The following is a 20458-nucleotide window of genomic DNA, read 5'->3' on the forward strand; positions in this document are numbered from 1 at the left end:
TGGAGAGCAGCGCTAAGTGAAACAAACAGCACCTAAAGGACAACAGATGCAGTCATTTTCAGCAGCAAAGACCCAAAGGCCTGAGTTAGGACACTTACTAAAACAGTTCATTAAAGACAGTCTGGTAATTCTTTATGAGAAAAATCTTCTTTTTAAAAGGTTACAGAGTGTAAACATGGATATAAAATCCACATACATGGCGCAACAGATCCTCTCTGCTCTGCAGTAAGTTCAGTATTGTATCTGCACCCTCAGAAAATATAATACAGTAATATGCAAAAGGTTGGGCACCCCAGTCTAATATTAACTACACATATTCCAACACAATTCTGCATATAGTAATATATGCAGTTTGTTTGTTATTGAATTTAATATAAAATGGGGAATAAAGCCATTAAAATTTGGCTTAAGTTGGCTTAATAAACAATGTGTTAATACCTTAAGATTTAAATTTAAACCTTAACCGTAAACTTTAAAGATGTTTCTAAACCTGCACACAATTGCACATTAAAACAAGTTCCAAAATCATTGTTTGGGTGTTGTACTATAGCCATTTCAATCAATAAAGCACTTTTAAAGGTGGTACACCACACAATAAAATGTGAAGAAATAAGCGAGTGAATCTCCTCCCTTCTAAACTTTGTCAGTGGTGTGTGTGTGGGGGGGGGGGGGTGTGTTGAGGATGTCCAGTGTCTGTCAGTGTCCTCACCTCTCAGTCAGCTGTGTGTTCCAGGTGAGTGATACCTCTTTAACACTTCGTCTTCAATAATGACTGTGATAAGGCTGAGTGGTTGATAAGAATGTCCTACTGGTGTTTTCAGCGTTATTTACCTGTGTGTGAAGACATCATTTCCTTTATAAACATATTGTTTTAATCTGGTAAACTGTGGATTTTGTAATTTATATTTTTGTTATATTATCTGGTAAATACTAGAGACTAGTGTGTAATATCAATATAACTTATGGAGCATAGGTGGAATTAAGGGTTATTAATGTCTGTGGTGGATGTTTAGGTGTTCAAAAGTGCTCAAGGATTATTGTGTGATGACTTGTCAATCACACAATAATGTCAGTTTTGCATGAGTAATTCCAGTAAATAACCCGAATATCCAAGTCCTTTGTATTTTAAAAATGTTTTAAATGAACACTGTAGGACAATACATGAGAATGCCATGTTGTGCAATTGTTTTGTATAAAATGACACATGTATCTTGCGTCCAGTGAATCTGGGTGTGCTCCAGACCCACCGTGACCCAGAACTGTTTAAGCGGTTAGAGATATTTAATAAATGAATAACCAAAATAATCATATGTGAATGATTCCAAAGTTTGTCATATAACGTCATGTGATGTAAATTAGCCTTTCGCATGATCTAAATGTATAGTCTGAGTGAGCTGGGGTTATATTTGGTGCTGCTTTCCTTTTGGATGAACAGCTGTTTGATGGTAGCTGTTAATGATAAAAGTCACTGGCCCAGTCAGAGTTTGTACACACTGTTCTCACTGTGGTGTGTTGTGTAATGCTGACAGACTCCATGGTGTCTTGGCGTGGAAGAATGCTGCTGCTGTGGATAGCACTGTGTCTCGGGTGTCAAGGTAAAATATCATATTTATACAGACCCTCGTCTACCTTTTACTGTTAGAGTCGAGCCCAAGCCCCAGAACTCTTCTGGGCTGGCATAGAGTGTGGTGCTTACCCAGACATGTACCTGAACCCTTGTAAAAAAAAAACAAATCCCGATGTTTACACAAGCTACAACGGATGGAAGCTATTGTAATATTTGCTTAAATAGCTCTGCATGTGCTCAGTGCAATGTTTATTAAATGTAATTCCTGTTTATTTGAGTTTTCTGAAAAGGTCAGTAGCCTCATGATCCTCAACACTGTAGACCATTTATGTGTTAATTACTATACACCCTGCCTCTTACAATGATGGTGTGGTATTTACATGTTTCTGTTCTAGTGGGTAGCTTCATGATACATAACACTGTGGACAGCCTGTGTCTGGAGGACCCTGGAGCTGGAGTTTATCTCAGGAGGTGCAGAGTGGACTCAGACCTGCAGCAGTGGGTCTGGAAAGAGACACGGTTCCTGGTTAATGTTGAAACGCAGAGATGTCTGTCTGCTGTCCACCAAGACCCTGTACGGACCCTTGAGTGTGATGGTGGAGACCACCTTCAGTGGCAGTGTGAGAGTCACAGGCTCATCAGTGTGAACCGCTCTCTGGAGCTCACTGTGGATAGAGGGACAGTCACACTGAGCAGCAGTGGAAAAAACAACAGGTGGAAGTCTCTGGACGAAGGGGACATCTGCCAGGACAAGCTCAGTAAGTTCAGAACCAGCAGGTTATGGACATATATTCTGCTGCATTATAGTGTACCGAAGTGTGTACTGTCAAAGTCTTCAAATCATAGTTATATACTAAGTCTAGTAAAACATACAAAGGCCCGTCTAATTATGCTGAGGTTATAAGGAGTGTTTCACCCCAGATGCTGCAAATGACAGCCAATCAGAACAGAGATCACTCACATACAGTAGTCTTAAAGGTCCAAATGTATTTAAATAAAGCTTAATCACTCCAGAGAACACTGTTCCACTGCTTTATTCCTCTTTACTCCACCTCTGGCTCTGCAGCTGTTCCAGTGTCTATGATTATCCCAGTCTATTGGTCTTTTCTCTTCTATAGTTCATACAAAACATGTGCACAGAACTGAACACTGGTGTTAACAATGGGTCCTATTAAAATGTCCTCCACTATTTTCTGGCCATAAAGTGTAGTGTGCAGCTTTAATAAGCTAAAAATATGAGCAAATAAAATGTTTGACTTTTATTAATGTAAGAAATAGACATGAATATGCTAATATTTTCGAATGATGCTCCAGATGCTGACTTCGGCTGATTCAAGAAGCGAATGCTAGCTAAAGTAGTTCATGCTACAATGCTATAATCCTTAAGAGAATAGTGGATTTAGGTCGGGCTGTTAGCAAGTAGGACAGTGGGACAGTAGGGTCAGAAAAACAATAGCTGATGTTGGGCTCGACCACCAAAGAACAAATGATTGTTTCAAGCCCTGTGAGTGGAATTATGGTCTAGTAGCTCTTAATCCTGAACTACAATGTCCTTGAAACAACAGCCATCACTGCTTTCATATGTTAGGGAAAGGAGCAGTCCATCATTTTCCCTCCAAAGTTAAGCAAACAATATTTATCAGTGCAAATATTTATTATTTTCACAGTTTTTGTAATAAGTAAAAATGCAACTCACATGAGTAGTTCATGAAAGTACCATTTATTCTCCACAGAGTCTCTCACGCAGCAGCTACCCTGTATGAAATCAGCAATCTCTAGGATGATTCAGAGGAAATGGCTTCCTGCTCCTTTATAATGACCTGATATTTCATGAGGGTATGACGCTGTGTTGTGTTGCCCCCGCAGGGTCCAGAAGGCAGAGTGAGTCCAGTGAGTTTGAGTTTACAGAAGATGATGAGGGCCTCAATGGTCAGGCCATGACTGAGGAACAGAGAGAGTTTCTCAGGTGGTACTATCGCACAGAGGACTGTGAGTATCTTACCTGCTCCTTATTTCACTCACATAAGTGGTTTAATGTAACAATAAGGATGAACCGGTTTCAGTGCAGTATCAAACAAACAAACCTTCATTCGTTCGTATTCTGTATCTGCCTCTTCCTGATCAGAATCATATAATTTTAAACATATGGTTCACTGACCTCCTGGGCTGTCCTCTGCTGGTTTACAACAGTGAATAAAATATGCAGTGAACATTATTACGCCACACCAGTCAGATTACAAAGACTGCATCTGGTGGTTGTGACTATTTTCAGATTATGTTCCTTGAAAATGAACAGGAAACATAGAATGAACATGGAATACATGAAATGGACAGCGTACCAGTGCTAAAACTGTGTTTTAAGATACAAAACCACATCCTCACAGAAAAAAAAACATCAGAAACATAGTAACCTCCCTGATCAACAGAAGAAGTAAAGTACTAGCCAAAATATAGACTGTTCATAGGCGGTTCTCTATGGTTCCTCACTTCCAGCCTTGACTTGATGGTCTCTTTAAACACACTCACTAACACTGGCATTTACCAGAACAAGTCCTGATGCTTATGCCAGACAATGACCAAACTGTGCTAGACACTGACCCTGCAGCACCCTTTGGTCTAAAACTATACAGAATTACACAACACTGCAAAGGAGGCAAAGGTAACAAGGCCGTTGAACTTTTAATGGCCATCATTAAAACAGACATGCTAACTGTAATCCAGAGTCATAACTCAAACCATGCCTCCTTTAGGTCTCATAAAGTCATCATAAATGCTGATGTCTTCTCTCTGGATTCACAAGTTCACATCACTCACTTCTAATAGCCTCTACACACTCATACAGTCACACACATACTGTAAGGAATGTGTCTCCCACTTTTTTTTAAATTTAATGGTTCCTCAAAACTATAAGATCAGAATAAAACAGGCTGTTTTTACCTCAGTTTGCCTCCTGTTTGGGATCACATCATTGAAGGACGCTAATGTACACATCTCTATATCTGCTTTCTATATCTATCACGCTAACAGCAAATATTTCCTTTGTTTACAGCAACTCCATGGGTGTTTGCTATACTCGCTTTGTCTTTCGTGGCTCTGCTGGTGGGCTGTGTGCTCCTGGTTGTGGGCATGATGGGTAACAGGTCAGTTTTGATTTCAAAATATAATTACTTTAGAGCAGGGGTGTCAAACTCCTTTTCACAGAGGGCCACATCAGCATAATGGTTGCCCTCAAAAGGCCAGATGTAACTGTAAGACAGTGTAAATGTAACTAAATGTAACCAAATGTAATGTAGAATAAATGTAAGTCCTTAATGTTAAATAACTCTGAATTCATTATTTATTCAACTTCTAAATATTTGCATAGATGTAAAAATATGTTTGCTTGTTGCTCTGTTAACAACATAAATCCTCTTAGTTTGTCAGGTTAGTTGCGCGTCTCTGCGTCCAGCTGTTTCCTACGAGTTCCTTAATTCGATCCGAGATGGTGTTTCTTGATAAACTGACATTTTTAAATGTCTGTATCAGGTCGGGACACACCTGCTCACAGACCTTCAGCATACAATGCTTCAAAAATGCACCCTCTGAAAAAGACTTAGACGCACGAGCAATTTGAATTGTAGTTTAAGGTCAATGCATGCTTTAAAATTAGTGGCAGAATAATTAATAATTAAGTCTAAAAGCGTGCATTGACCATAAACTACATTTCCCACAATTCATGCCAATTCTGTTACCCGTGAAGTGACAGCATTAAGCCACTAGATTGCATCAGATCAGATCTTTAAAGCTCTTGCGGGCCAGATGAAATGATACGGCGGGCCACATTTGGCACGCGGGCCTTGAGTTTGACATGTGCTTTAGAGGAACACTAGATATTTTTCCTCCTGGGCTCCCCCTACTGCTGCAGAGTGTAATTCACTTTTGCAGCACTGTCCTGAAATCAAGGGGGATGGGGGAGAGAGGGGAATTGTTTCCTATTCTCCTCCAAAATGTACATAGAGCAGTTTCTGTAGTGTAGAATCTGGAGCAGCTGTAATTTTAAGGTAAATTTAAGGTAAAAAAAAAAAAAAGGTACTACCTCATGTATCTTTTAGTGTTATCAACCTCTCAGATTAACTCCAGACTTTGAATCCATATTCCATTCCCGGATTTTGAAGTCAGTGTTGATGTCACTGCCAGCTTGTGTTAAACCTACAAGTGATTACTAAGAGTGAAATGTGTTGTATACCTAGACATTGTAGAGCCCTCAAATGTATTTGAGATGGAAACGGCTACAGATCTAGCTTTTGATCCCAAGGTATTCGAGAAAAATTTGGTGTGAGTGGATCCGTTGGTGTGTGATTGTAGAGCACAAGGTTGCGTAGGAAAAAAAAAAAGTCTGTACCTGGACGGTCCGGATACTGCAACTCAAAGAATGTTAGTGGCAAATGTACACTTTTCCTACAGAAACAGGAGGAAGATTGCCAAGTACAAGGCCGTCGCTGCAGCTTCTTCCTCTACAAACCACAAGATGGAGGAGCTTCAGGTCATCATTCACACCAAGGAAGACAAGAACTCGTTCACAGCACCAATGCCGAACAGCCACTGGGACACAGAGCCAGTGGGTGGTGCTAGTGAGACTGAGGCACTGAAGCCTGGGGAGATTATAGTCACCTGGAAAGATGGGAACGTCTCTAATCTGTATCTGCCGCAGGATGGAGAGGTGGAGAATATGAATGAGTGATGAATGGATCAAATATGACAGGATGGCGTTGTTTTGAGGTATTCATAATCAGAGGTGCTTTCATATTTATATATATATATGACTGAGAACAGAATATACTCCAGTACTTTTCTTTTAATTAATCAACATGATTTACAAAAAACTAAAGTATATAAGAGCTTAAAAGTTCAGGCAACCATAGACTGGACATTAAAAACAACTCACTTTTCAGAAGCAGAGCTGGTGCAGAAATACAGTATATCTTTGGTGTTTAAAACAAACAGTCGATTACAAAGGAAGTCTTTGACATTAAAGGGAGACTCCAGCCAAGATGAAAGCTTTAACCATTGCTCCATCCAGTGTAAACCTCTCTAATAACCTCCTACAGGGGTGTCCCAACAGTCTCTGGAGTAAACTTTTCCATCTTCAAGGAAAAGTGGACACCCTTCTGATGATGTGTTTTGAAAGGGGAGAGGGCATTTGTGTGGCACTTGTGAAGAGCAGAAAGAAGACAGATATGAACTGATACTGCCAGCACACTGAAAACCACATCTGTATCTACATTAACATGGCTATTAGTGACAACTATAACTAGGCTTAGGTTAAAATGGCAATTCAAGGGTGAAACGTAAATAAAAAAAAAACAACAAATGTAAATGACTATTAATTAACATTTTAAAACCAGTGACTCCTCCTTATGTCAAGCATAAAGCCTTTCCAGAAAACTTCAGGTCATAAATACCCTTAAGTTCAGAAGAAATAATACGTGCATGTCCACAAACATTTGGCCGTAAAATGTATTTGACAAACTTATTTGTAAGTGCTTCCTCAGTCCAGTCCGTCAGCTTAGTAGCACGTATAATTGTTTTTTAAAGAAACGTGGTGCTGCACAATCTCTAAAAGCACTGAGTCAGGTTAAAAAAGTGTCCGTTACAGTACTCTGAATAAAACACTGAAGGCAACTTCATCTTTTGAATACTCTTCAAAAACATTCCTCAGATAAAGAGTTAAATAACTCTCTAATATTTTCTAAAGTTTTCTAACATCCTCAGTGCCCTATAATCCCTATGGTATGTTATCAGCAGGTCAGGGTCTTACAGGCATCCTGGAGGGAATTCGGAAAAAAAATGGAAAGTCCTCCATAACTCGTAAGTTTGAAAAACTTACAACTTCTTAACTGCATTCCTTGTTGCATTTAAAGGAGCAAGCAGTCATTTTCTTAGTTGATACTTCTTCACATTATGAAGCCATCATACTGACACCTAGTGGCCTGGATGGGTTAGAAATTCACATGGTGGACTGGCTGTGTTAAACTGTCAGTCGTGAGTGACTGGGTGAGGGTGTGAAAATGTCCATGGGTGTGAGTGTGTGTGACTGGGTGAGTGTGCCAATGAATCCTGATGGTCTCCGGGCCCACCTCAACACCGATCCAGATGAAGTGGTTACAGAATATGAATGAATAAAGCTCCTGGGCGTTGCACTTTAAGCAAAAATAATAAATAATCACCTTCATTGTTTGTGAGGTTTGGTGGTAAAAACCACTGACCGCTCCTTTAAGGCTGTCTGTTCACCATTTCAAACAAATTTCAAACCACAGAGGTGTTAGGACAGTGTGAAGGCACCATGTATCTCCCAGTGCCAGGAGGGGGCAGCACCGAGTCAGAAAATCTTGAATCCTTTGAGGAGGGTGAGTGTAGGGGCTCTACGCTTGCTCTGGGCTCTGGACGACTTGACGGTCACCAGCTTGGCGGTGGCTGGAGTGGGCAGCTCCTTGTAGCAGGGAAGGAGGGGAGGAGCAGCCGAGAGGCTGATAGCGGGCCTCTCTTCACTGATGAAGAGTGGCCGGACTGCCAGGCTCCTCTCGGCCTCGCGACGGACCTCCCGGACCGCTTCATGAAAAACATGCTGAACAGATGCAAAGTCCAGACAAGCGGACACTTCAAAGAACAGACAACTGAACCGGGCAGCCAGAGAAGCCCCTTCGGTTTTACTGACCTGTCTGAAAGAGAGAGAGAGATGGCAATGAGAACAGGCAGAAGAGAGTGATAGACTCATACTAAAGGGAAAAGATGACTGCTGGATCCCTTGTCAGTAATGGATCCAAGTCTAGCAGGGGTAAAGCTGAGGTCTTTCCTGTCATCAAGATGCTCTGGAGAGAAACACTATCATACAGTCAGAATCACAGTGACGGCACTTAATAACAATAAAAATCCTGGACCAATGTGAGGTTTTGACCTGATTATTTTAATAAATTAACTGATGTCATTTACATATTGGCAAACATTTGAATATTTGTAGCACAGACCTACAATGCTATGTGCACTGCAGACATTGCATGCTCTGGTTCCTTTCACCAACACTATAAAAAGTTTGATGAGATACATAATGCATGTAACTTTTAATAATTACACTGTAGATATGACTTTTTTTTATCTAATCAATGTTGCAGTTTGAATTTGCAATGTTTAAAATAAATTCCAGTGAAATTTGAAAGCAACAGATGAGTATGTGTTTGTGGGGACGCTTAAAAATAAAAATATTATACACACACACACATACACACACTTCTTACCATGATGTCATTAGAAAACCCCCTACAGAAATAGACCACCCACCAAACGAAAGATGAAATACTTCAACTGACCTATGTGCAAAAGTGCTGGCACCTTATACTCCATAAAACAGCGTGACTCAAAAGAATTGCTCACACACTGAGTCCATTACGTAAACAATTACAGGTGAAGACTGAGATCAAAGCCAGCTGCTGGACAACTGTGTTGAGTTGAACACCATGTTTCTTCTGCGATAAAAGCAAAGATTTCCTTACTGGATCAAACTGTGCCTAAATATTTAAGCACGTTAAAAGTTATGATCATAAGATCAAAATCATTTACAGTAAAAGTGAGCACATGTTTTTATATCTGTTTATACCTGCCTCAGAGAATAAATCTCAGGTGTTTTTCCTGGGAGATCACACCAGTTCAGTCTAATGTCAGTTTAATGTAACTACAATATGATATAGTTTTTGTTTCTATAAAATAACCCTGTTTTTAATTTTCAGATTGGTCTTTTAAACAAATTTAACAATGTTTTTGCCCAAGCAGCTCACACAGCTCCAAATCTTGAGTGAATGGCCCCACCTTGTGGAGAATTTTAGGTTAAGCATGAATGAATGAGTGCATGAGTGACGCAGTGAGTTAATTACAGGCCAGTTTTATGGTGGCTTCTGATCTATCCTTCACTGTCACAACAGTTTGTATCTTCAAAACTGCAACTTTGCGAAACAAAAGGTTCTTTATTTTTAGAGCCAATTTCCCAGACAGGGCTTAATCGTAGGCTGTGAGTAGAGATTGTACAATGAAAAGAGTGTGTAGTCCAGGACTAAACTTAAACACATAGGGTTGGTTTCCCAAAAAGGGATTAAGCATAATCCTGGACTACACAGCATTTTGAATTGTGATTTTCAATTGAAAGGAGGATATAGTCCAGGACTAAGGTTAATCCCTGTCTGGGAAACCAACTCTTAATATAACTAAATGATTCCAAGCATTATATGTACGTATGTATTACATATATTTTATTATGGGTTTATTCAATGACAGCATAACCACATTAAAAATCATCACTAGGCATGTACAACACAAACAAATTGGGGTTCCTCTGTCTGATCAATACATATTATGTAAAATTATTTTAAAAATTATTAATATTTAAAGTGATTATTTTTGCAAATGATCCCAGTGCTTACACCACAAAGTTCACAAGATCTTTGATGTGAGATTGTACCTGTATCTCTCCATGTCCACTTTGTTGCCCAGAAGAATGATGGGAGCCTCTGGATGAAGACCTTTGGTGTAAAGTGTAACAGTTTCCAGATACTGCTGACACACCTCAAAGCTGTATCTGTTATCGATGCTGTATACAATGAGGAAGGCATTGGCCCAACCCAAGTAGCGCTCACAGTTTACTGGACCATCCTGAGAGGAAAACAAACCCAAACAGCCATGGTTGAATGCGCTGCCTATTTAGAGTTGCACATATTCTGCTCACTATCATCACTACTAACAATGTTCACCCACTACATTTTTCATACATTAACCTGATAAAATTAGCAAAGTATAGTTTTCAAAAGATTTTAATATGGTAGGTCTTGAGTGGCACATCTGTCCTTGTGTTGGGACTATCATCCAGGATGGTGACAGATCTGGACAATTTGCATTCTTCTTTGACATGCTAAAATTTTAAGAGGCATCTCATCAGCGGCAGTTCAAAATCTCCATGCTCCTGAAGCTGTTGGCACTTTGTGCAACTGGGCAGATTTAACCAAGAGAAAGAAACTGAACGTGACAAATATTTAGTGACAAACAATGGGCAAGAAATGGAGATAAATAGTTGTTTTTTTAATAATAAAATACAGCATTAAAAAAATCAGGGCGGCACGGTGGCGCAGCAGGTAGTGTCGCAGTTACACAGCTCCAGGGACCTGGAGGTTGTGGGTTCTATTCCCGCTCCGGGTGACTGTCTGTGAGGAGTGTGGTGTGTTCTCCCTGTGTCTGTGTGGGTTTCCTTCGGGTGACTGTCTGTGAGGAGTACGGTGTGTTCTCTCTGTGTCTGCGTGTGTTTCCTCCGGGTGAACGTCTGTGAGGAGTGTGGGGTGTTCTCCCTGTTTCTCCGTGGGTTTCCTCCGGGTGACTGTCTGTGAGGAGTGTGGTGTGTTTTCCCTGTGTCCCGGGTTTCCTCCGGGTGACTGTCTGTGAGGAGTGTGGTGTGTTCTCTCTGTCTGCGTGGGTTTCCTCTGGGTGACTGCCTGTGAGGAGTGTGGTGTGTTTTCCCTGTGTCCCGGGTTTCCTCCGGGTGACTGTCTGTGAGGAGTGTGGTGTGTTCTCTCTGTCTGCGTGGGTTTCCTCCGGGTGACTGTCTGTGAGGAGTGTGGTGTGTTCTCCCTGTGTCTGCGTGGGTTTCCTCCGGGTGACTGTCTGTGAGGAGTGTGGTGTGTTCTCCCTGTGTCTGCGTGGGTTTCCTCAGGGTGACTGTCTGTGAGGAGTGTGGTGTGTTCTCCCTGTGTCTGCGTGGGTTTCCTCCGGGTGACTGTCTGTGAGGAGTGTGGTGTGTTCTCCCTGTGTCTGCATGGGTTTCCTCCGGGTGACTGTCTGTGAGGACTGTGGTGTGTTCTCTCTGTGTCTGCGTGGGTTTCCTCCAGGTGACTGTCTGTGAGGAGTGTGGTGTGTTCTCCCTGTGTCCTGGGTTTCCTCCGCGTGCTCCGGTTTCCTCCCACAGTCCAAAAACACATGTTGGTAGGTGGATTGGCGACTAAAAAGTGACCGTAGGTGTGAGTGTGTGACTGAATGTGTGAGTGTGTGTGTTGCCCTGTGAAGGACTGGCGCCCCCTCCAGGGTGTATTCCCGCCTTGCGCCCAATGATTCCAGGTAGGCTCTGGACCCACCGTGACCCTGAACTGGATAAGGGTTACAGATAATGGATGGATAGATTTAAAATATCAGCATATAACAACGATCATCCCAGGGTTAATTATGTAATCATGACTGTTTTCAAATTTCAAAAATACTGAGAGAAAAGGCCACAAAATCATCAGTTCCTGGACGGCCCTCTTGTTGAGAGCTTCTAGGTGTTTCCAAGCAGACAAAACATGCTTCAGTGAGCATCAAACAAACCTCAATCAGAAAGCTGCAGATCCCTACCTGGTCAGCAGTGTCCATCACTTTAATCAGAACTGGCTTCTGCTCCACCATCACCTCTGAGGAATAAGTGTCCTCTACAAAAACAATTTGAAATATTTTTTTTTCCAGGAAAATATACAACACAGTAAACTACAGCAACACATCTTACAAACAAAGGCAACTGATGTGTGAGACTAGAGATGTGCTGCATATTATTCACCCCTTTGTGTACAATGGTGACCCGTTTACCCCCCTGTATAGTTTTCTAATTTTTACGATGTGATAATAACCTGCTTTAACTAATCTGTAAATGTCCAGAACTCCCAAACACCATCATAAAATAAAACTGTCCGAGAATTGTTGGTCCCGATAGTCCACACCAAATCAAATCAAATTTATTTATATAGCGCTTTTCACAACTGATGTTGTCACAAAGCAGCTTCACAGAATTCCAGTAAGACAAAGATTTGACATGAAATATAAAAACAAATGTAAAACCCTCAAGTGAGCGAGGCCAGGGGCGACAGTGGCAAGGAAAAACTCCCCCAGCTGAGGAAGAAACCTTGGGAGGAACCAAGGCTCACAAGGGGTGACCCATCCTCCTCTGGTCAATCTACTGGTGATGATAGTTACCAAGCAAGGTAGACGTGAAGTACCCCAATTTACATCATCCACACATCAAAGCTTCCAGTGAACATCAGTTATGTAAGAAAAAGGGACTTCATGCATTCTCTTTTTTTCCCTTTAACAACAGAAATGAGTAACTTCTCTGCAACACATCTGCCCACCATATGACCAATGATTAACAGGAATATGAGAAACATGACAGTGTAGGGCATTCATACAGAGTTAATTATTCTCGAGAGGGACAGAAATGGTGAATATACTGAAGTGTCTGGGCATTAATAAAACGCAGCCTTATATGTTTAAGTACTGACTGGTATAATTTACAAAGCTGTTCAGTAGATCTTCACGTCAGTTGAAACAAACACAGATGGGTTAATTAACAGTATTCAACTTAGTCACTCACCAAGGTTTGGATCATATTCACTAATGAACCTCTTGGTGAGAAACTTCACAGTCAGAGCTGCAAGACAGAGGCAGACAAACTTCCTGTGAGCACAGGCATTAATTCACTCTCGGTTATAACAGAAAGGTTCACTCGGGACCATGGGAAACGCATTTCCACAAAAACATTCTCATGTAAAATGACATATGAGTGGGCACTTCCGTCCTCTCACGCTTAAAAATGTCCATTTCTATACCAGCATTAGACATCTAATGGCATAATAATGAGATGGCGCCAATCCATATCCTTCAGGTTTATCCAAACATTAGATTTAGAATCTCAAAATGAGATTTGACACAAATATTAAAGCCCCATTATTACATGTACTGAAACATTATATTTATTTTTCAGTTTTGATAAAAAAGAAAGTCATTATTTTGGGTCAAAATATTAACATTTTTCAGTCTATAGAACCCCAGGGTTAACATGTTCCCTCAGCTTAGCTTAGCTGTCCATAAGGTTTTGTTCAAAAATGTTTTTTTCCACAATTGCTGTCATTAAGAAACCCCCTAAAAACTACTCTCTATTCGAAGTTACACATTTAGAAATGATTTGAAATTAAAAGTGGCTAAAATATTGCTAAAACCACCTTCAAATTCATTCAGTACGAACGATTTTGTGAATACGCAGTTACTCCCTTCCTCTGAAGCCACCTGCAACATGAAAGCTCCACCCCAAGCTTCAAGATTGGCTGCTTAGGTTTGTGATGTAAATATCCTTGGTTGTCTGAATCTGAGTTTTTGAGGCTGTCTTTTGAATGCCACAGAAATGATACTGACTCTGTAAATAACACTACAAGGACAAGCTAACACGCTTAAACTGCACCTTTCATTTGAGGGCACACCACAATTAATCAGAGGGAACTATATTTATTAAATGAACACATCTTGATATATCCATACTCCTTGGCTTCAACGCACACTCAAGACTCATGGAAAATAAAGTGCTATTACCGGATTTTCCAGAACCTAAAGCTCCCAATACGACTATATTACACTCCGCGGGCTCGTGCTCCGGTACCGTCACGATGTTACACGTTCTCGTTTTCCCAAACATGAGCGCCATCCTGAGGGGAAAGCACCGGGGGCAAGTAGTGTCTCAGAGCGCCCTCAGCTTTCTCCCGGCGTCTCTCTGGGCGTCTTTCCCGGTCCACGTGAAGCTCCTCGAGTTCCTTTGCCTTTGCTCCATCTCCGAGTCAGACACAAGCCCGGAGAGGACACTTACACCCTGTGGAGCTGCGAGCAGTGAACTCTCCGCCCAAACGACTCCATCTGCGTAGAGTGTACTCGAGAGGAGAGGAGAGGAGCAGAGCTGAAAGCTGGGAAAGTAGCTGTGTGGATGTTGAAGCACTTATAGGTTTGGCCTCGAGGAAACCGCGCCTCCAGCCTGAAAACACACACTGCTCTCACACACTCACTATATATATATCAGTGGCGATTGCTCTAAGACTGCAAGTGAAGCTCAGCTTCCCCTAAAATGTTAAAAAAATAAGTGATCAAATATATACTGTTGTGTACATGTCACTGAATAAATATGGACTACAACGCGCTCAACTTTTGTTCAGAATCAGCTTCTTATCACTGGTAAAGACGCGGCTTTCCTCTCAATCATTCGCGCAGATTAACAGTGATTTAAACAGAGTTCAATAGCGAAGCAGCGAAGTGCAGCCAAACGAGACGAGTGATTGGATAAATGCTGGGCTTTGCCCCGCCCATCGGACGCTCAGCGTCTCTGGGGGTCTATGGGGCAGTGGGCTGGCCTCGGCTGGCCCGGACACTCAGCTTCTGCGTGATGATTGGATGATCTGTCTGAGGCTGAATCCCTTATTGATTGACAGCGAAATGAGCGAATCAACGATCCTTTGGTGTAAAGATCCGTGGGAGCATTACATTTTGATTCTGTTCTGCGTTGAACCAGACTTTCTTAATCCTCTTAGCGGCATTTTCTTTGTTAAAAACGACTAGCGACAAATCAAGCTTCTATTTCTATTGAGTTTTTTGTAGCTGCTTGTGTTTGGAGACGTGAATTTACGTATAAATAAACCGACACATTTTATGATGTAGGCCGAAATTGAGCTTCCCCTCCTAGAAAGACCTGCATCCGCCACTGATATATATATATATATATATATATATATATATATATATATATATATATATATTCATTATCTGTAACCCTTATCCAGTCTCGGTGGGGAGCCTAGGAATCATTGGGTGCAAGACAGGATTTCACCCTGGAGGGGGCGCCAGTCCTTCACAGGGCAACACATACACACTCACACACACACACACACACACACACACAACCAACCTACCAACATGTGTTTTTGGACTGTGGGAGGAGGAGAACCCGGAGGAAACCCACACAGACACAGAGAGAACACGCCACACTCCTCATAGACAGTCACCCGGAGGAAACCCATGCAGACACAGAGAGAACACACCACACTCCTCACAGACAGTCACCCGGAGCAGGACTCGAACCCACAACCTCCTTGTTTCTACACTTTTTGTCCTTGGCCTGGACACTGACGTGGTGGTGTGTTAGTGGGTGTTGTGCTGTTGCCAGTGGATCAGACACAGCAGTGGCTGCTTGAGTTTTTAAAGCCCTCAGTGTCACTGCTGGACTGAGAATAGTCCACCAACCAAAAACATCTATCCTGGGTGGTGTCCTGTGTCACTGATGAAGGACTAGAGGACGACCAACACGCACTGTGCAGTGACAGATGAGCTACTGTCTCTGACCTTACGTCTACAAAGTGGACCAACGAGGAAGGAGTGTCTCACAGAGTGGATGGTGAGTGGACACAGGGTTTAGGAACTCCAGCAGCACTGTTGTAGCAGCACAATACACACTAACACACCACCACCACAACACCGCACTGTGAGGATGGGGGGAGGGGTGTCAACAAAGTATGCAGGATAACAGCTGGACTACAGTCTGTAATTGTAGAACCGCCAGGTGTTCCTGTATGGACAGTAGAGCAGATAAAATGGAAAATAAATGTAGAAATTAGCTGTCCATACCCTTGGATGACTTGGTCAGTCATACTGTCACAACATAGGCTATCAAATGACATCAAGGAGGAAAATATGTAGCCATGTTGTAAACCTTTATTTGGAGCAGGCCCACGTGGCGAGACAATGGATCTTTTCATCACTTTCCAGAGCATGACCCTGACTGCCAGGCTATTGTTGTGTCTCCAAGCGATGCACCGGCTCTGTGTAGTCTCAGAAGTATCAGATTTACATGCTCTGAAATCCTACCGGGAATAATTTGAGATAAATCAGGAAAGGGATGCCCCCCCTGTACTGCCTCAGGGGCCTTTATACTCGGTTTCAGCTGTCTCAATCACTGCCATGGCATAATGTATGACTTTGCCATCACGGTTTTCACTTCTAAGTATAGCCAACTCTATTCTTGTAGTTGTTAATGGAAACACAAACAGTGGATACTCTGTTGAGTAGCGTTTGTGCAGGGACCCAGTTAGTGCTGTCACGGCAGGAGACATCGTTCCAGATGCTCTGAATCTTATCAAAGATTCCCTGTTGGTTAGTTTGCAGATATTCTGCAATATACGTTTCGATGAAAATTCCTGGTAGTCATTTGATGGACCCTAGCAGCTGTGCTGGCTCGGAAAATGAAGCTGCAAAAGCCTGTCAAACACCCGCCACGAGGAGTCCTTCAGTCAGAGTGAGGATCGAAGGGAGCGTTTTCACTGTGGATAAAGCACTCCTGGAAGACAACTGCGAATATTTCCGGGCTCTTTTCCAGTCAGGAATGAGGGAATGCCAGCAGGAAGAGATCCACCTCCAGGTAGTAAGCACTCGTGGCTTTCTGGTTGCACTCCAGGTAATACACGGTGAGAGACCGATTCTGAACGATGATGAAATCGTCCAAGCCATAGAGTGTGCTGCCTTCCTTCAGGTGCAGGCTCTTGTCAGGCATCTCATAAACACAGTCAACTCCGATAACTGCCTTCTCATGTATCACACAGCTGTCACTTATGGCTTGTTGGATCTCTTTAAGAGCGCTGCTTTGTTTATTCGTGACATGTACCAAGACCTGAAGGAGGATGCAAGGTGTTTGCCGAAGGAACTGATTGATCATGTCGAATCTCTCGTTCCTAGCTCATACGTCATGGTCGGCACTCATTCTCCCAGCATCAAGCTTCTCCAGGACTTCATGAGGACGGTTTGTTATCTAGATGAGGATGAGAAGGAATGGAAAGTCCTTACTCATCTACCACTCGAGGCTAGCACCACCATGGCTGGGGTTACAGTTCTAGATAACAAGCTCTATATTGTCGGTGGAGTGTACGATGTTAGCAATAAAGTTGTAGATTCTGGCTTCTGCTATGATGTGGTCACAGAAACCTGGAGCACATTTTCCAATCCACAGCAGCTTCGTTATAACTGTACCCTTGTAGGACATGAAGGCTCCCTCTATGCGCTTGGTGGAGAATACAAGAGGACCACTATGTCATCTGTTGAGAGGTATAACATCTCCAAAAGCACATGGAGCTTCACTGCCCATCTTCCAAGACCTACTTCTGCAGTAGCTTGCACCAAGAGCATGGGTCGGATCTTCATCTGTCTCTGGAAGCCTAAAGACACCACAGAGATCTATGAATACCACCCAGGCCATGATGAGTGGACATTAGTGACAACCCTCATAAGGCATCAAAGTTACGGACACTGTATGGTTTCCCATAGAGACCGTTTGTATGTGATGAGGAACGGACCATGTGATGACTTCTTAAGATGCATGATGGACTGTTACAACCTGAGCACAGGACAGTGGACAGCTCTGTCGGGACATTATGAGAACAGCAAAGGGGCTTTGTTCACAGCGGTGGTTAGAGGAGACTCTGTTTTCACAGTAAACCGCAGAGCAACGGTGGAATATTCCATCGAGGACAACAAATGGAGGACGAAAAAAGAGATGACAGGATTTCCGAGAATTGGCTCCATGTGGACTTTTCTCCTGAGACTGCCAAAGAAAAGCAGAGAGCCTCTGGGAAAGGCAGATTTGACCAGTGGCCAAAATTTTGAAGTCCCTTCTGACCTCCCTCCAAGCTCTTCGGTAGAATGCTATGACTAGGGGCATTAAATATAGCCATGTGATTCAGCTCCAGACTTGAAATTAGTGATAATTCACTGAAAAAAAGAAACTTGCTTTATCCTCTGTGACTCAGGTCAGGAACTTTGACTCTATGTCCTCTATAAATCATTAATGTTACACTCATTTGCTCATCCTAGTAAAGACATTGTAATTTGAGAAGCCAATGAGGAGTTTGATGTGTTCTCCCTGTGTCTGCGTGGGGTTCCTCCAGGTGCTCCAGTTTATTGCCTCAATCCAAACACACATTTTTAGGTCAACTCGCTTTGCCAAATTGTATGGAGGAGTGTGTGTGTGAGACACTATAAACAGTCGTTAGCATGTGAGTGGCTGGATGAGTGTGTGATGTCTCATGATGGAGTTGCACCCTGTCCAGGATGTCCATCCCTGCCTTCTGCCCAATGATTTCACATAGGCTTTGGACCCACCATGACCCTGAACTGCATGAAGCATGTATGCTTGAATGAATGAATGAAGTTTGAGTAACACTAAATTACTTGTCTGTACTCGGCAAGACCTCCGCTACCCTTTAAACTCTGGAAGATTAACACAGTGTCAATGCTGTTTTAGTTATCCTGGTTAAAATGATTAAAGTCAGTTTCCATTCCACCAGCAAAAATTGTGTATGATCACAGAGGTTTTGTTTTCATGGATACAAAGAAAAACTGTGCTGAGAAGGGGTCATTTTCCCTTCATTTCTATCAGCTTCAAATCTCTTCATCAGTCATTCTGGGGGAATGAGGTCATGAAAGTCCAGTTACAACAGACTGCGTCAGAGAGAGAGAGAGAGCTGAAGATGACCACAAAGATATACTGTTATAATCTTTAGAATCTTTAAAAATCTTTAAAGATCTTTAGACTTTTCCTCACATTTCTACAAATATTAATTGCAGCAGTTTGACTCCTGGTCAAATTTTATTTGGCCTAAAACACACACACACACTCCTTTGTTTGTTGGAACTTCTGAAGTGAGATTAGTCAATACATTGGTGGCATTGAGACCAAACAAAACACTATTTCCTTTAAGACAAAACGTCTCGCCCGTCTGCGTCAACTGTGCACATGGCTTTCATCAAAGCTTTTCATCTCCTTTTCTGTAGATTTTTAAAAAACTTTTCAACATTCTTTAAAAACACAACCCTAGCTGAAATTTTGGTAACAGCTCTTAAACTTGCTGACAGCAGATATTTTTCTAAAGCGAGTGGTTGGAGGTGCGGAAAGAGGAGACACTGAAGCCAGCGTTTAGATTTACTTTAATCTTCCTTTTCAGCCAAGTATTCTTTGGCAAAGAGTCCATTAGTTAATTGTTATCTGTCCATCTTAAGAAGGGGGTAATTAGAAGGGTTATTTGAGGACATTTCATCACGGATAAAGTCCGTAGACTCAAAAGAGGCAAAGTAAATATGAATTAAATTAATAATCAAACTGACTATTTTAAAAGCATTGTATGTTGAGTTGTGCATATACAAACCAGACTATTGTACACTGTATATTATAAACATAGTTTAAATACAATTACCATTTTCAAACAGAGGGCAGCACGGTGGTGCAGCAGGTAGGTGTCGCAGTCACACAGCTCCAGGGACCTGGAGGTTGTGGGTTCGATTCCCACTCCGGGTGACTGTCTGTGAGGAGTTTGATGTGTTCTCTCTGTGTCTGCGTGGGTTTCCTCCTGGTGACTGTCTGTGAGGAGTGTGGTGTGTTCTCTCTGTGTCCGCGTGGGTTTCCTCCAGGTGAATGTCTGTGAGGAGTGTGGTGTGTTCTCCCTGTGTCTGTGTGGGTTTCCTCCGGGTGACTGTCTGTGAGGAGTGTGGTGTGTTCTCCCCGTGTCTGGGTGGGTTTGAGTGTGTGAGTGAATGTGTGAATGTGTGTGTCGCCCTGTGAAGGACTGGCGCCCCCTCCAGGGTGTATTCCTGCCTTGCGCCCAATGATTCCAGGTAGGCTCTGGCCCAATGATTCCACCGTGACCCTGAACTGGATAAGGGTTACAGACAATGGATGGATGGATTTTCAAACAGTATGTAAACAACAAGGGATTTGTGTGTAACATTTTTAAGTGTTTAAAAATGTTCAATCAGAGATGAACATTCCCGTTTAAAGCATCATTCTGGGAACATCATGTTCTGGGAACATTAAATCAAGGTGCATAATATAAGATAAACACCAGCTCCAGATATGAAGACAGTCTGGATTGAAATGTAGAAGAGGTATGTCCCCTCCACAGACCTCTAAAATATCCACTGTTTAACAAATACATCAAGAATGAGACTGATATTCCTGAAAGGAATTACAACACAAGCAAACACTCTCTGTGCTTATTCACA

General features: G+C 42.2%; 3 protein-coding genes across 5 annotated transcripts; 2 read left to right on the plus strand and 1 right to left on the minus strand.

Moving 5' to 3' along the window:
* The first annotated feature begins 725 nt into the window (after positions 1 to 725).
* Positions 726 to 6301, plus strand: si:cabz01068815.1 (solute carrier family 51 subunit beta). Of its 2 annotated transcripts, XM_066646886.1 has the most exons (6): positions 726 to 733; positions 1530 to 1595; positions 1963 to 2325; positions 3434 to 3556; positions 4617 to 4707; positions 6011 to 6301. In XM_066646886.1, exons 2-6 carry the CDS (start codon positions 1535 to 1537, stop codon positions 6285 to 6287), a joined length of 915 nt encoding a protein of 304 aa, XP_066502983.1. In that variant the 5' UTR covers positions 726 to 733; positions 1530 to 1534; the 3' UTR covers positions 6288 to 6301. The 2 variants fall into 2 exon arrangements, with proteins under 2 accessions (XP_066502983.1, XP_066502982.1); XM_066646885.1 differs by lacking the exon at positions 726 to 733 and having other exon boundaries at positions 1516 to 1595.
* A 225-nt stretch (positions 6302 to 6526) lies between these two features.
* On the minus strand, positions 6527 to 14487 carry rasl12 (RAS-like, family 12). 2 transcript variants are annotated; one of them, XM_066646887.1, is made up of 5 exons: positions 13967 to 14487; positions 12975 to 13031; positions 11966 to 12039; positions 10053 to 10243; positions 6527 to 8265 (listed from the first exon to the last, which is right to left on the minus strand). In XM_066646887.1, the coding sequence occupies exons 1-5, from the start codon at positions 14076 to 14078 to the stop codon at positions 7926 to 7928; spliced, it is 774 nt and encodes a 257-aa protein (XP_066502984.1). In that variant the 5' UTR covers positions 14079 to 14487; the 3' UTR covers positions 6527 to 7925. The 2 variants fall into 2 exon arrangements, with proteins under 2 accessions (XP_066502984.1, XP_066502985.1); XM_066646888.1 differs by lacking the exon at positions 13967 to 14487 and adding an exon at positions 13603 to 13872.
* Positions 14488 to 16598: 2111 nt separating this feature from the next.
* kbtbd13a (kelch repeat and BTB domain containing 13a) lies at positions 16599 to 18116 on the plus strand. The gene has a single exon (XM_066647954.1). The coding sequence runs from the start codon at positions 16599 to 16601 to the stop codon at positions 18114 to 18116; it is 1518 nt and encodes a 505-aa protein (XP_066504051.1).
* Positions 18117 to 20458: the final 2342 nt, after the last annotated feature.

Source organism: Hoplias malabaricus, chromosome 16 (assembly GCF_029633855.1).
Source record: "Hoplias malabaricus isolate fHopMal1 chromosome 16, fHopMal1.hap1, whole genome shotgun sequence".
Lineage (NCBI taxonomy): Eukaryota > Metazoa > Chordata > Actinopteri > Characiformes > Erythrinidae > Hoplias > Hoplias malabaricus.